Source organism: Helobdella robusta (genome assembly GCF_000326865.2).
Source record: "Helobdella robusta unplaced genomic scaffold HELROscaffold_5, whole genome shotgun sequence".
Classification (NCBI taxonomy): Eukaryota; Metazoa; Annelida; class Clitellata; order Rhynchobdellida; family Glossiphoniidae; genus Helobdella; species Helobdella robusta.
In genome coordinates, this window is record NW_008705254.1 from 4,244,690 (window position 1) to 4,260,796 (window position 16,107).

At 33.1% G+C, this 16,107-nt stretch overlaps 3 protein-coding genes across 3 annotated transcripts; 1 reads left to right on the forward strand and 2 right to left on the reverse strand.

The window, feature by feature from the left end:
• Positions 1-178: 178 nt before the first annotated feature.
• HELRODRAFT_189260 (hypothetical protein) lies at positions 179-6,473 on the reverse strand (the record flags this gene model as incomplete). The annotated part of the gene is made up of 17 exons (XM_009027377.1): positions 179-984; positions 1,031-1,308; positions 1,597-1,728; positions 2,041-2,178; positions 2,338-2,452; positions 2,531-2,778; positions 2,928-3,126; positions 3,212-3,561; positions 3,735-3,932; positions 4,072-4,182; positions 4,376-4,486; positions 4,613-4,804; positions 4,925-5,077; positions 5,249-5,296; positions 5,446-5,639; positions 5,871-6,119; positions 6,308-6,473. The coding sequence occupies 16 exons, from the start codon at positions 6,471-6,473 to the stop codon at positions 1,231-1,233; spliced, it is 2,682 nt and encodes an 893-aa protein (XP_009025625.1). The 3' UTR covers positions 179-984; positions 1,031-1,230.
• Positions 6,474-8,194: 1,721 nt separating this feature from the next.
• HELRODRAFT_189261 (hypothetical protein) lies at positions 8,195-12,916 on the reverse strand (the record flags this gene model as incomplete). The annotated part of the gene is made up of 13 exons (XM_009027378.1): positions 12,518-12,916; positions 12,191-12,346; positions 11,854-12,102; positions 11,540-11,730; positions 10,737-10,898; positions 10,467-10,580; positions 10,277-10,393; positions 10,011-10,211; positions 9,489-9,835; positions 9,210-9,351; positions 8,777-9,024; positions 8,426-8,681; positions 8,195-8,308 (listed from the first exon to the last, which is right to left on the reverse strand). The coding sequence occupies exons 1-13, from the start codon at positions 12,615-12,617 to the stop codon at positions 8,195-8,197; spliced, it is 2,397 nt and encodes a 798-aa protein (XP_009025626.1). The 5' UTR covers positions 12,618-12,916.
• A 1,824-nt stretch (positions 12,917-14,740) lies between these two features.
• HELRODRAFT_163538 (hypothetical protein) lies at positions 14,741-15,529 on the forward strand (the record flags this gene model as incomplete). The annotated part of the gene is made up of 1 exon (XM_009027379.1): positions 14,741-15,529. One exon carries the CDS (start codon positions 14,741-14,743, stop codon positions 15,527-15,529), a length of 789 nt encoding a protein of 262 aa, XP_009025627.1.
• Positions 15,530-16,107: the final 578 nt, after the last annotated feature.

Sequence of the window (16,107 nt, forward strand, 5' to 3'; positions counted from 1 at the left end):
TAGGCACAGGTACAACGTACGTTCATTTTCATCATGACATCTTAATAACGTGCACTTAATGGTGAGGAGGGGAGGCTAGGGTAGCAATTTTGGTTTTGGAATGCTAATTGTTTCGAATTTATGATTAAATTAGTGTTGTTATTATTTTTATCGTTATTAACAATGACAAACGATTTAAAATTGTTAAAAATTTCTTTGAATCAAAAGAAAAATATCAACTACCTAGTTTATTTAAATATCTTAGAAATTGAAAAAGTATTATGAACTAGCGTATATGAAACACTTAACACCACAAAATGCTATCAGAGGGCAATGGTAATAACAAATTGTTTAAAAAGTAATTTTCAACTCCATCAACCCAAAACGTTTTTGGTCCACTGTTAATTGTTTTAATATCATAAAAAACATTAAAAGACTGAAATAGAATGAAATTACATAAATGTAATGATTACATTAATGTAGTAAAAAAAAATAAAATAATGTTCTCTTGTTGCTATATTTTGTGTGCAATCTCATTGTAAATTAATTGATCCCATTTAGGCATCTATAACAAGGATACAAGAACGTGATATGAAAAAGTGACAAATGATTAACTGCTGAAAAATTGATGGTTCACCAGAAGCAACAAAATTAAAATAATTTTTTTTTGATACCACAAAGTTCTAGAATGAAAAATTAAATTTCTTCTTGAACACTTCTGTAAAGTTGTTTCAAATTTTTAAACTTCAATCATGATACAACGGAAACAATCACAGTAAATAATTTCAATAACGAAATGATAACAAAATTTGATAATGTATCAAAAATATAAAATTTTCAATTGATTTTAAAAATCGTAATGAAAAAAAAACTGTTTTATCGTAAATCCTTAAAATCCTTGGTAAGCATCATTCTAATACTAATACTAAAATCTATTGATTTTGTACTGACAACAACTTGGATATCTTCGCCTCTTGCACAACATTATTCAACATTGAATAGGTACTATAAATATATATATATATATATATATATATATATATATATATATATATATATGCATACGTCATTTAATAGATGTCAAAGTATATGTGACTGTGTTATTGCTTAGAATCTATATTTTAGTTTATCGTTTTTTAACAAAACTGGTAAAATTATTTATTTATTGAAAAAAAACACGGCCGACGAAGAATTTATAAAAAAGTATTTGAAAGATTTGTACTATTTGTTCGTTACCACTGAGCCTGCATGTTAGACTTGTGTTTGCATGTTCGAATCGCCATAACCATCGATATTCAGGAGCTGACCAGGTGGTGGTCCATACGAGTACTGCTTGGGTTAGTCATGCAAGTGATTTTTAAAAAATGTTAACCAAGGTTAAATAAATGAAACAAGTATTCTTATAAAAAAAACTAGATCTAAGCCAAAAATAAAATTCCATCCCAACCACATATCTATCTGCAAAGGCACGTTTTATATACACATTGCTCATGCAAAGCACGTTTATGCACATTTATAAGAGAATTGACATAAATATCGAATTTTTGTGTGTGTGTGTATATTTATCTGCATAAACTTTTAGATATTTCAACACTCAAGCATCCACACACAACTAACAGTAGACATGTTCATGTTAGGAGGAATGTCCCCGGGCTGGCTGTCGGGTGTTTCATCGGCTGAAAAGGGTTCGTGTGGCTGGCCCGTCAGCGACAGACGCGCTCCTGACCGAGCCGCGCGAGCAAACGACGTCTGAGTGGTTGAATGGTTGGGCTTTTTATTATTCAATGTAAGAATATTATTGTGTATTAGGTATCGTCGGTTCACAGCCGATAAGTTTAGCCACATAGACAAAGGACACATTCTTGAGAAAACCATTGCACGTTGTTGTTTAACTGGTGTCTGAGGCAATTTTGCCAGATAAATTTTGATTTACTTTTAAAATCGAAATTTTTTTTAACTTGCACAAAAGACAGAATAATAAAATAATAATTCCATCAAATTTATATTTATTACGGATGCCAAACAATTGCTAAAGTTCAATTAACCAAAAATTACTCAAACTTTTCGTTTCTTTGCTTCATGTCTTGTTTTGTGAAAAAACTCGATGGCTGCGATGAACAGTGAGAGAATGAGGCCTCCCATGAGAATGTAGAAAATGCCCGTCACGTTCGGTAATTTCAACGAGCTTGTAGCTTCTTGCTGAATAAAGTATTTCAAAATTTTAAATGTTTTTTTAATTTACAGTATTAAAAATTATTTTTTAATATATAAAAGATAGCAGAATTTTAGTTAAGGTAATTTTAAAATTAAAATTGTTTTTAAAAAAAAATTAGAAACAATAACAATTTTTTAAGAAACTTTTTTTGGCGGTCCTTCTTTTCCACATTGACCTTTATTGAACCACCACTCCGTAAACAGCGTGGCCAGTTCACCTGTCTCGTGCAACTCCAAGACTGAAAGTGTAATGCGATCTCTGTGAAGAATTTAATAGAAATAGTTCAGAATTTTTAGCGAGAGAAACATTTTCTTGCAACTGAGGAATAAATTTTACCTGAGATCCGATCCCATTGGCGTGCCTATACCATATCCCTTGGCATCGAGATTGCTCCCAACCTTCATGGTGTCACAGGGCTTGCGCTGGTTGGTGTACTCGTTCTGAGTGGACTCGGTGAGGAATGCATACTTACCTTTCTTCTCTCTCACCAGGTTCACCCCTGCATCTGTCGTGTCAACGAAGACCCATGGCTCGGAGGATGACATGAAGGCCCACATCCGCTCGTAAGTCGGAATCGTGGATTTCTTGAATATTAAAATTTTAAATTAGTCACAAATAGTTTTTAGATATTGTAAAAGAATAATGAAAATTTGCTGAAAATATTCAAAAATTCAAAAAGTTTGATTAGATCTAACATTCTAAAAGCGTTGCCTATTATTATAAAAAATCAAACCTTGAAAAATCCTTGCGTCGACCCGCCTTTAATAGTCCCATACTTGATTTCAGTTTGTTTGGCGAGATCTTCAGCGGACTCGATGGGTGACTGCATACGTTCCGAGGTGAGGAAGGCTGCCAGGTTGGCAGTGTATGACGAGATGAGGATGAGTGTGAAGAACCACCACACACTGCCTACGATGCGACCTGACATCGATCTTTGTGAAAAAGTTGAAATATCATTTTTAAACAAATTGATTGTTTCATTGTGTGAATTTTTGTTTAAACTATAAAAAATAAAACCTTGGCTCGATGTCGACCCCTTGCTGCATGAAGGCTCCCAGAGAGAACCACAAGCTGTTGAAAATGGTGAAGTTGTTGGCCACAGAGTCCTGCTTGTCGTCAACGTGCCACTCAAAGGGACTGAACCTGCTAACCAGGAAGAGGACGACACTGACTCCGATGTAGGCAAATATGATGCACATCCAGACTTCGTAAGACAGAGGATCCATGAAAGAAAAGACGTTCGGTGGTTTCTTGGACATTTTTTTGATCATGATGCTGATGCCCAGACTCATGAATGGCTTAGAAAAGTCGATGACGCTCTCACGATCTGCTGTTATCGTCAGTGGAGCGATCGCCATATCAGCTTCCTAACCATTGTTAGCACAATAAACAATAATTTATTAATGAGCAATTTTTCCAAGCGAAACACACAATTTTTTTTAAACTTTATTATCGTATGAAACATTTTTTTTCAAAAGTAAAATTTTGGTAATTTTATGACAGAAAACTAACAGACGTAAGTGTGAAAAAGATTTCTCACCCCTCGTAGCAGCTCTCCAACCATTCCATCCCACGTTCCGGTATCATTGCTTCCATACTTATTGTCCTTGACCGGCTGCAGTTGGTAATCGAATTTTATTAAATCTGCAATTTTTTTCGTTAAGTTGGCGCAGTAGCCTTCGAATCGATCGTTGCCAACCAAATCAGGTTCTGTCCTCAACATAAGAAAGGGAGCAGACTGTAAAAATGATTTGAAAAATTGTTTCACATTCCAGAACATAAAAAATTTAACTGTTAGATCAATTTATTTTTTTATTTTTTTTTATTTTTTTATTTTTTTATAAATTTTAAACCACCGTTTAAATGTTTTGACTTACAAAAACGGAAGTTACGATTCTCGTTTTGTTGGCAATCGTGTTGTTTCCTTTCGTTCGTACATGGGCATTCTGTATCACGGTCAGTCCGTGCGTTGTGTCCCATGTTCCAAACTGTACAAAATTTAAAAACATTTACTATTTTTATATTTTTTTCATAAATTTCGATAATTGTTCTTTATAGAAACTAATATACTACTACTGCTACCAGCAGTTTACAACATCTTCCAACTGTTCATATTGGAAAAATTGAGGAATTTTTATAATTAAACGATAAATCAACTTTTAATTTAATTTTAAAATTAACCTTCATCAAAGGACCGTTCAGCCTACTTTCAAGCACATCCATCGTGTAGTGTTTCCTCAATCCAAATTCATCAAACACGAGTGGCCCAGTGAATAAACCAGTCAGGTTTGTCTGCGAAACAATTTTTGTTATTTCAATATTTCTCAAAATTTTAAATTAAAATCGGCATTCTTGAGTTTTACAGTTGAAAAAATTCTTAAATGTGCTACAACTTTAAAAATAAAATTTGTCGCGGACCTCCTTAAGAGCTTTTATAACTTCACTCCCAAATTTCCATGGTACTGTTGGTTCCGTTTCGCAGCTTAAAGCTTCTCCAAAAAATCCATTACTGTAAGGTGAATGATCGTTCAACGGTGTTTTGTGTTTGAAAACTTTGGCAAGAGCATGTGCCATGAGGAACGCTGCATCGGCTAACAACGCTGCTTCTCCCTACCAAATTAATTGTAAATTTTACTAGAATTCATATAATACAATAAAAAATATAATATTTTGAGTAATAATTATAATTAAAAACCGCTCTAAAACAAAATCATCCATTAAAAGTTTTACGGGCATCGGCAAATCTGAAGTAATGTCGACGCCTTTGTAGACTGAGTGCCAGTCTCTTATGAGACTTCTCTTCTTCGCATGGTCCACCAAGCACAACCCTGTGACATTCAGCCCTCCTAATTTGAAGGCTTGAGATATCATCTCGTTCAAATTCTGTAAAGTAAACAAAATTAAAATCTACAAATTTTGGCTTCTGTTGTTTTATGGGTGTTCCATCAAGTATGAAATTCATTATTACTGACAGATTAATTATTGACGATAACACTGAAGAGCAGGTTAAATAAAATTCAAAGAAATATAACTGCTTAAAAATGTTGAACTGACCAATCCCATCAGGATTATGACATGCTTCACGTTTTTTGACGTGTTCAACTGTTAAAAAATTATTTACCGTCAATTGAAAATTTATTTATTGATATTTCTAATGATTATTTGAAAAAAAAATTTCTTTTAATTTTTACAAACCACTTGTTTAGATAAAAGCCTAATGCATCAAAAATCAAATGAGATTTGAACCTAACCTCAAACGTTTTGTTGATGACACTTTCTGTTTCGTGGGCAGGGAGATCCAGAAGAAGACGTTTGTAATCCAGGTTTGTGATTTTCGACAGAGCCTCCAAAACTTCAGAAGCGTTTTCTACGCGGTAGACTTTAATTTTCAACGGGTAGCCTTCTTCCGTGATGATGTCGAACAGCTGCTGTAGGCGCTCCAATCCTGAAGAAACGTTTATGTTGTCGTGATGATAAGGTTCAGACGACAGAGAGATTTTAGATCAATCTTTACTCCAATAATTTTTCTATAAAACTTTTTATTATATAAAAATTAGGTAATTAAAAAATGATGAAATAAAATAAATTACAGAAGGTTAATTTACGTTCAAAAATAATTTAATTAACGATTCTATTTTTTGTCTTATTAACAAAAAGCAAAGCAAAGTTGCAGCACCTTCATTAGTCGAGTAGAGATAGAATGCTTCCTTCCACTGATAATATTTTATGAGATCAAAGACAGCTCTTATGTACATAGGGCGCAGAAAAAGTTGAAAACCATGTTCCTGCTTCGAACTGTTGACTGCCATTGCCGTTGTGATATAGGGAATGTTGAAGGTGTTGCTGTACGATTTGACGGTGTTGAGAGTGTTGCTTGTGTGTATACCCAGTAGAGCAACAATTCGTTTTGTTACCAAGTTGCAAACTATCAAATTCGGAAACAGATTAAACCATATAAAAAAATTTCAAATTATTTTTAATTTAGATTACAGATTCATAAACTCTGAGACCTAAATACAGTCTTGATCCAGAGTAACTATTTCTACTCATACAAAAAATATTAAACTAAATTATGCTTTTCAAATTTATTTGAATTTCGAAACGTGAACTAACTAGAGGTTCCAACTCTGAAACTGTTGTCCATGTTGACCTCGTTGATTTCTTCTTCGAAATGATTGCGCATCCGATCTTCAGACGACTTACTCTTGTAGTATTTCCCAACTCCGTATCGAATCATCTTCATTATATCGTACTGCTTCGATTTCTCACTATCCAACATCACACCTGCAACATTTTGGAGCAATTTTTCAAAAATTTGAATAGTTTTCATTTAATCAAATTCTATATATATCCGAAATTTATTTTTATTAGCAACATAAAAAATGAATTAGATACAATTTTCAAAGATAGGATATTGAACTGTTGATTATTCACATTTTATTTGTGTTATATTCAATTCGCATGTCAGAACGAAATATTAAAACAAAGAATGAAATGTATTAACCTATTGGAAAGGAATGATTTCTTCTGCCTGTGTTGCAAGATGCCAACGGCAACAGGACAACGTAACATATTGTTGTTAATAAAACGTTATTCAAATTCATTGTTGTTTTTATTAAAAGTTGGTTTCAATCCATGAGATTTCAGTAATTTTTGTCAATCATCATAATTTGTTTGTTTACTCGTTGCCAAATGGCATTGTATGATATCTCAATTATTTTTCAAATTTTAAGCTTGTTGAAAAACGATTGAAACTAAATTCTTCATTCAAATTCTTAACCCTTTCAGCAGTAGCAGCAGACTTCTTCAAATGTTTAACAACACTCCACGAACTGCATAATTTTAGTCGCTTTGAAATCAATCGGTGTTGTGCATGGTCACCAGCACATCCTATGCTGCCTCATTATAATATGTTAATCATTGTCCAGCGTATGAATATTCATTTTGTTTATCATCGTACAGAGCTTATGGTTATGACAAAATTATCATATGAACAAATATAATATAGTACTATAATTAGGTGGTTTAAAATAATTTGATGGTTAATATAACTATAGAAGCAAATTTTTAAATAGTTATTTTAGGAAGAATTAAAATGGTATTTTGTATCCAAGAGCGATTGGTGTTTTGAAACGTTATCCTATTAAATGATCAAATTATCATAAATTAGTTTAATAATTCAAACATATAACTTCACAGGCAATTTAGAAATGACGAGAAACACGCAAGCATCAGCGCAACATACAGCTTCTTCAATGTCGAAACATGAAAGCAAGTGCGTAGCCAATGCTGATGAAAACGAGGGTGCAGGCAGGCAGACGTGAGATGCTTAAGTCTGCGTGTTGTCTGCGTGTTGTCTGCCTGTTCCCAATCTCGTCGTTATCCTACCGTACACAACTCACCTGCTGCACGTTCGTTCAGCGCACACTTGCCAATTAAACGATTTTTTGGATCAATGGTAATTTTTTTAGATGGTTTTTAAAAGCAATAAAAAAATTTTAAATTTACTTGAGTACGTTTTGAGGGAAAATTTTTAACGTCTGGTCAACGATAATATTATGCTTGGCTAATTTTTTAAAGGAAAATAATATTTTTAACTATTCGTCATAAAGTAATCACACGAAATTTATATTTATAATAATCTTCGTAGCTAAACAGACATGAAATGTTCGATGGATGTAACTTCTTGAAACGATTAAAAATTGCCTTAAAGTGCGTCTGTAGGAACAAAAACATAAACGAAAGCATAGCTACATAGAAAGCAGCATCAACAAAATCTTTCTAAATCTTCATATGAGCCATCAAAATGTTGTTCAGAAATTTATCCTTTCATTTCAATTGAATCCTGACGTAGCTGAAAATTATGAGATGATTCAAAAGCAGTCATGTGGGGTGGCTTTGCGAATTATTAAATATAACGTTTAGTTATTTTTGCAATTTTTATTTATTTTATTCACCAAATCATTAATTAGTTTGATAAACCTCGTTGGGCGTTAAATTTTATTTCATCTCTAACGGAGCATTGGATGGCGGACGTAAGTTGGCTGACTGTGCATCCATCTTTCCGGTGTAGAATGAACGTACGGTGACACAAATTTCGTCAGAGAATTTTGTCTTAAAATTTGTATATGAGTGAAAATTAAAACTTTTTTTTTATCTATCAAATAATTTTAAATTGTTATTTATGCGTTAATAATATGGAAATGATTTTATTTTCAGGACACTAGAAACCTTATTTTGTTTAGCCTTTAAACAAGCCTTGTAAACAAGATGAAAGAACGTGATGAATAGAGCCACAACAATGCCAGCCATTAGAATGACCACCGCAAACTTTATATTTTGCATCTTTATCTTTTTTGGAAATATTTCACGACGACCTGGCGGAGGAGAAGATGAACATTTTCCTTTATCATGCCACCAAAGTCTCTCCAGCTTTGCAAGACTCTGTGCTTCTGCTAACTCCAAGACAGCCAAAGTTATGCGTTCTCTTAATAAACGGTTATTAAAATTAATTAATATATTAGTGATATAATCAAAATTCAAAAATATTTTGTCCTAAAATGAACAAAACTTGCTGCTTACCGAAGATCAGATCCAACTGGCATGGCTACCCCGTAAGATTTTTTACCGAAATTTCCTTCCAACTGCATGGTATCACACGGGGGCTGCTGATTCACGTACTGGATAGTCGTTGATTCAGTGATGAAGGCATATTTCCCATTCTCCCGTCTTACTCTGGCTACTCCTTCCTGAGATGACCTCACAAAAACTGATGGTTCAGTTGATTTCATGAATGACCACATTCTCTCATAGACTGGGACTGTTGAAGTCTGCAAGTAATACAGTTATATAGAAATATAAATTCATCTAAAAATTAAACGTTAAGTTGAATTTTTCAAGTTCTTAGTTAACTAGTATAATAAAGATAAATGAGATTAGTCAAGAGATTGAGAAAATTTACACGGAAAAGTTCCTGTGTGTGAGTGCCTTCGATAACGCCATATTTAATTTCCACCTGATTGGAAAGATCCGATGAGGTTAGAAACTTTCTACCGCGTTGGACGTTGAAAAATGAAAATAAAACGGATATGTATGACGACAGGATGAGTAGGACAAACAACCACCACACAGCGCTCGCGATACGACCAGAAAGAGTTCTAAATTTGTAATTTCAATCACTTATTTGCTATCATTACCAGTCTTGTGTAAATTATATTTTTGAAAATCATAATTTAAAAATCAAAAGTCAGAGTTTAGCTTAGTTTAACTGCAGACGAAATAAGATTTGACAAACTTTGGTACGAGGTTCACGGAACACATCATCGAGCAACCAAGTAAATACCAAATGCTGTTACACAAAGTAAAATTTTCCGCGTCGGTTTTTCTTCCATCGTCAAAATTCTTATAAGATGCCACTTTGCTAACTAACCAGAGCATAACGCTGGCTCCCAGTAACGCTAATACTATACTACCCCAAACTTCGTAACTGAAAACTTTATAGAATTGGAAAATGTTGAGATAGTCGACGTAAAATCTTTTGGCAAGAACGCTGGTGGTTACACTCATGAATGGTTTTGAAAAATGCACCACGTTTTCTCGCTCAGAGGTCACTGTGATTGGAGCTACGGCCAAATCGGCTTCCTTAAATTTAAATTTTAAAATTATGAACAAAATTTTATGTCTTGATAATTATTTTAATGAGTGATGTATCAAAGTCAATAATTTGTTTTTTATTATAAAAGTTAATATATTGATATAATTGGTTATATAATTTTCGTATATCACTGAACAAAGAATTAATAAAATATTCGCAAACCCTCCTCAAAAGTTCTCCAATCATTCCATCCCAGCGTCCATTTTCGTCTTTGCTTCCAAACTTTCTATCTTCCACGAGCTTGAATACAAAATCAAATCCGACTAATCCTGCGATGAGTTTCGTCAGATCAACGCAGTACCCCTCGTAACGATCATTCCCGGTCAGATTGTCGCCTTTTTTTAGCATAAAAAATGGCTCAATCTGCAATGGTGATAAAATTTTCATAAAATTTGATGTTTTTACTTTATGAAAATGATGAACCTCACCAAAATAGAAGTAACAATTCTCGTTTTGTTGGATATTTCAATGCGATCTTTTTCAATCAACGCGTTCTTTCTTTGCTGGTATGTTGTTACGCCCGCTTTGAGACTCCACGTTCCTATCTGAGATAAAATTAAAATAATTTGAACATTTTCAATATAAAAAATTACAGCTATCAACTAAAAACTTGTGTACCTCTTTTCTCTGGCCATTGCTTCTGTGCGATTCAATTATATACAGTTCGTAATTTTTTCTACGGCCAAATTGATCAAACGATATATTGCCAGTGAATAAACCAGGTGTGTTAACCTAACGATGAATTAATCTCAATGTTAATGTCAAATAATGTCAGAGCTGCAATAATAAAGACTAAAATAAAAAAAATATAATTAAAATTACTAAAATATTTTGAAATGCTATTTATCCAAACAACTCTGATAGTGAAGTAAAAAAACTGATTGCAACTTTTTTAAACGCATCGACAATGTAAAATCCCAACGTCCAGGGCACTGTTGGCTCCGACGTACAACTCAGCCTCTCCGCTGCTAGGTTGGGAATTTTGTTTGACATGTCCTCCAGTACGAAGGATGTGACGTAAGCTGCATCGGCCAGTAAAGCTGCTTCCACCTTTCACATTAATTAAAACATGGTTTCTATTTTTTTATATAAATCTTTTTTAAAGTTATGCACAGTACATTTTAAAAGAACGTATCACAAATTTCAATGGTTAAAATCGCCAAAAAAAGAAATGATTTCAACGATCGATAAAAAATATCTCGTTTTAAAAACTGAATTTAATAAAATGAATGAAATAAGGCGGGAACCGGCATTGTTGGCGAGAACTTCGAGTTAGTGCTTCGTTCGTTGTTATAGTAGGAGAACCAATTATTTGTAAGCCACTTGGTTGATTGCTGATTGATCAAACTCAGGCCGATAACATTAAGTCCTCCATGTATGAATGCATCACTTTTCATTTCTAAAATATTCTTTTGAGTTTGATTGTTACAATTTACGTTATTCCCCACATTGGTTTATTACGTGGAAAAAGTGCACTAACCAATCCAATCAGAAGAATGGTCGGTTTCCAACCAGTTGAATACCCAAGCTGAATATTTGTGATGGTTATATTAAATTTCACGCTGTGTATAATTCATCGCTTAAGTTATATTTAATATCTTTGGTATTTATTCGATATAATATATAAACTACTCTAAATAGTTTTATTAAAAAGACGTTTCTTGTGAAGAAAAACCTCAATTATTTTTAACCTGGTGTAAAGAATTCAAAAATGTTTCAGAATGAGCTGCAGGCAAATCTAATAATACGTTTTCGTGAGCACGGATGTTACCTTTGATAACATCTACAGCATCTTCGGGACTTTCCACTCTTTTAGAGTTCAGTGTGAAGCGTGGATTACTTTGCATCAGCATGTCTATGAATTGCTGCATTCTTTCTTGTCCTGGTAGGTAAAAAATCAGCTGTTTCAAAATATCTGTTAAAGTGATCAACCGCAAAAACATTTTTCACGAGAGCACAATTTAAAAATATCACTCTAAATATATATAAACTTTAAACTGATAACCTTCGTAAGTCGAATAAAAATATGTGGCCCTCTTCCAGCCGTAGTGCCTGACCAAATCAAAGACAGCCTCCAGGTAGGGCGGTTTGAAATATATTTGGTAGCCACCATTTTTTATGGAAGTGTTTGTGGGCATGGAAGTCGTCAAGTAAGGCACGTTAAAGGTATTGCTTATGGATGAAACAACATCAACCGTATTGCTAGTGTGCATGCCAATCACACCAACAACGCCACTAGATATTAGGGTACACACTGTTCATTTTGAAAGGTTTGAGAGTTAAATTTTAATTATTTCTTTATATGAATTGAGTGTGTTTGACGTTATATTACATAATCTTACTTGAGTTGGCAGCGTCAAAACCGTTGCCCATGTCAACGTGAATTGCATCTTCTCTGATATCGACAGACTTGGAAGATTTTAAAAATTGCAAGACACCGTAACGAAACATCTTCTGCACTTCAAACTCTCGCGAAATTTTAGGATCAAGCAAGAAGCCTGAATAATTTCAAAATTATTTTTTTTTATGAAAATCATTAATTTAAACTATTCAGATTAACAGTCTCGAATTTATTACAGCAACATATGACAGCACTTTCAAACGTAAAATGAACAGCATTTGTGGACACTACTTTTAAAATTTGAACGAATCGAAAAATTGTAACACACCAAGTTTGAATCCATTGACGTTAAGCTGAGACTCCTGAGCGTCGGAGCGTAAAGCAAACAACACCAACACAGAAAATAATTCAATCAATTTCATCGTCATTATATTATCGTACTATTTAAGTCCACATACTTTAAGTTTAAAATCAATATTTTAAACTATTTTTCTATGAAATTTTCATAACAGAAGTAGGTCTAAACAGTAAATTATATAGAATGCGTATCAATTATTTACATAGGGTTAAACAGCTTTCGTCAAAATAAAAATTTTCTGCTACAATTTGCAGATTAAGATAATGGCTTTTACAACGTCGGTATGCAGATAACTACGACCTATTTTATGAAGTTGCCATATATTTATGCAGGTAGGTATCTGAAAAGTTTATCTGTGTCTCTATCATCGGCGCGTGTTTTATAACCGTTATATCACAACTTTAAATTATTAAATAGGACCAGTGAACATTTTGTGAGATTCTTGAAGTTATTCATTTATGTCACTCATGTCAACAGATGATATAATAAGCAAATCGTAATCTCCATGCGGGAGGATGATGTTACACAAACTGAATGCAGTATAGAGAAGATAAAGAACAATTTGTTTTTGATGCATGAGTTAAGTGTATGGATGGCTGGAACGACAACGTTCATCCACTTATTTGTAATGGTCGTAATTATTTTTAACCGTTGTTGTGCTGCCTTCTTTCTATTCGCCGCGCTAATATTTCATATATTTCCACTTAGGTATGTCACATAGTTCAGACGTGTTATGTTTTAAACAACTCGATAATTTGCATTTTCTGACATTTAACATATTTTAAATTCAAATAAAAAATTTGCATGTTTTTTTTTCTCTCCAGATAACAATTTGTCTTTCATGCATTGCCAAATGATTTCCTCATAAATGTTAAACATCTTAAAATATCATTTTTATATTTCAAAATGAGAATCTTTAGTCTAAAATTATTTTTCAACGTGAAAATTCAATCATTCAGTCAACTCATTTCAATCTCTGTTAAAAATGTTGTGTGTCGTTTCATTTCACGGTAGAAACTTATTTATTGCGAATCTAATTTTTTATTTAAAAATCACTGGCTGGGCATGGTAGACATCATCATGGGGTCTCTTGATAATGTCGTGATAATAAATCGCACGGTGTCCTATCCTTATCGTATCGCAATTTGAAGATAACTATCTGTTTCATAAGTTTTTTGAAAGAAACAAATTCTAAAAATGTAATATTTGTAATTCTTTTCGCTTTGTAAATTTCAAAATCTCTATTTAATGAATGAATGAATGATTTGGTTAACAACAGTTTAGCGTGTATAACATTTCTCAGACTTCATTTTCCAAATTAATGTCGGTAAGCTTTTAAAAGCAGAAAAGTTTTATTTTAATAGTCTGTACTTGCGTTTTAAATTAACATAATTTAAATTTACGTTCTAAAATAAAGAGGATTTATATTATAGTAAGCCATTTATTGATTTATAACGTTATTTTTATTAAATTAATGTTGTTATTATTTTATTTATATGTGTCTATCTACGTACCTATGTTGTATCTGTTCTGTTCGCCCAACCGCTATTTTATTTGTATGCGAGTTGGTTGGCGAATGTTTGACCTGCTTTTAACTTTATTAACTAATTTTTAAAAAATATCATTGTTAGTTATAGTTAATAATTTGTTGAACTATAAGTTGAGGATAAGTTAACTCAGTGGAGTTACTCTGCAAATAATGAAACAACAAATTATGAATAAAGCACAACACGGCTGCAAACAGCATAACTCTTTAATGGTACTTTTGAATTTCAGCAAGGTTTCGGTGTACGTACGTACAATCGTTTTTTAAATTTCAGTCCAGCAGGTTGTTTACTATGAGTAAATTTCCAATCCAATTCTGTAATTCTGGAACTTTTTAAAATTTTGAACACATGTGCTTTGTTATAACCAGTTTTGATTCAATTGAAATCAACAAATTTTGCAATGAAATATAAAAATGCCATCACACAAACTGTTTACACTAACAACTGCATAAGACTTTTTCATTTCTTATAGAAGTCTTTTTTTTTGTTTTTAGTTTCTTGTATTAAAAGGACCAAGGACACTATCGTTGGGTCCAAACCGAATCAAACAGAACTGTTGACAACTCCATCAAATACAAAGATCATCGAAGAACAACTTTGCCAACGTTGTACACATTGAAATTTTAAACAGCATCCAAGTGGCAAGATGGAAGCCTCGTTCGAACCAACATTATCTTACTCCAAGTTGAAACCTGACGATTGTGTCATATGCTTGCGTGTCATACAACCATCAAGAAAGGCCAAAATATATGGATGTTTGCATGCTTTTTGCTTCGAATGCATCAAAGAGTGGGCTAAGAAAATACGTTCCTACTGCCCAATTTGTGATCAGGAATTCAGTTACGTGCTTCACAACCTACGTGAAGATGGCCACAATGATGAAAATAATTTTCCTGGAGATTTCTACTTGGTGGAGTACGCGCATGTTAATGTTTTGAACGACGACGATGAAGAAGCTGAAAATGACAATAGAATACAATCAAATGACAATGAGGAAACAGTGCATTCAAAGGATGATAGAGCACTTTCGGATGATGATGACGACGAATCAAAAGAAAGTAGTCGGAACATCAGCGATAGAGAATTGGATGAATTTTGGGATAATTTTGGCGACCTAAGCAAAAATTCCGCATTGTCGGATTCAGAAAATAAGAAAAGTGACAGAAAGAGTTATCAACAAAACTGTAAAAAAAAGGATAGTATTGGTGATGGTGATGGAAAGAGAAGCGAAGAAGATAAGAAAGATGATAGTGAGGATGATGAAGATGACGAAAAAGATGATGATGATGATAATGATGATGAAAGTGATGACAGCGACGATTCAGGCAACAAAAACGTTGAAGCGACCATGAACGTGAAACGAAAGGCTGACGACGACGATGACGAAATGAATGAATTAACGAAGAAGTTCGGCAGATTTGAGTTCACTGAATAACGGAAGATGTCCATGTCATCTTAGATATTAACGGTTTCTTTTTTCTCACAATCTTTCGACTTTTTTAGCGAAACATTATACATTTTCTTTTAACGTTTTATTCTCACATGTTCTCGCTACATATGCAATTTGTATAAAATAAAAATTGAATTTTAAAATTTTTTTGGGTCAAAAAAGTCAAAATAAAATCGTAGGCAGACCAGCATATAACTTGACAAGTGTACCAATGACTCGAAAATTTTCAAACTGTGGCTTTGTAATTTAAAATTTAATTGTTATTATTTAGATCCATTAATTATTTTCAGTATGCTTATTTTAATCATTTTCATTTATTTCATCTAACAGAGCGCAAATCCTTGAAGTAACACATGCACTTTAAAACTAGTGAGACAAATTTTTCGACTTGAATATCATAAAAAAATGAAAATGATGTAAGTTCTGTAATAATTGTTGTCGATGGATTGGTTGAAGTCATCGTTGCTGTGGAACTCGACTGATTGTTTAAAATCAATCAAATTTCAATTATCAATTGAATAACTGTAAGATAAGAAATATTGTCATACTTCTATGGTAGGCGG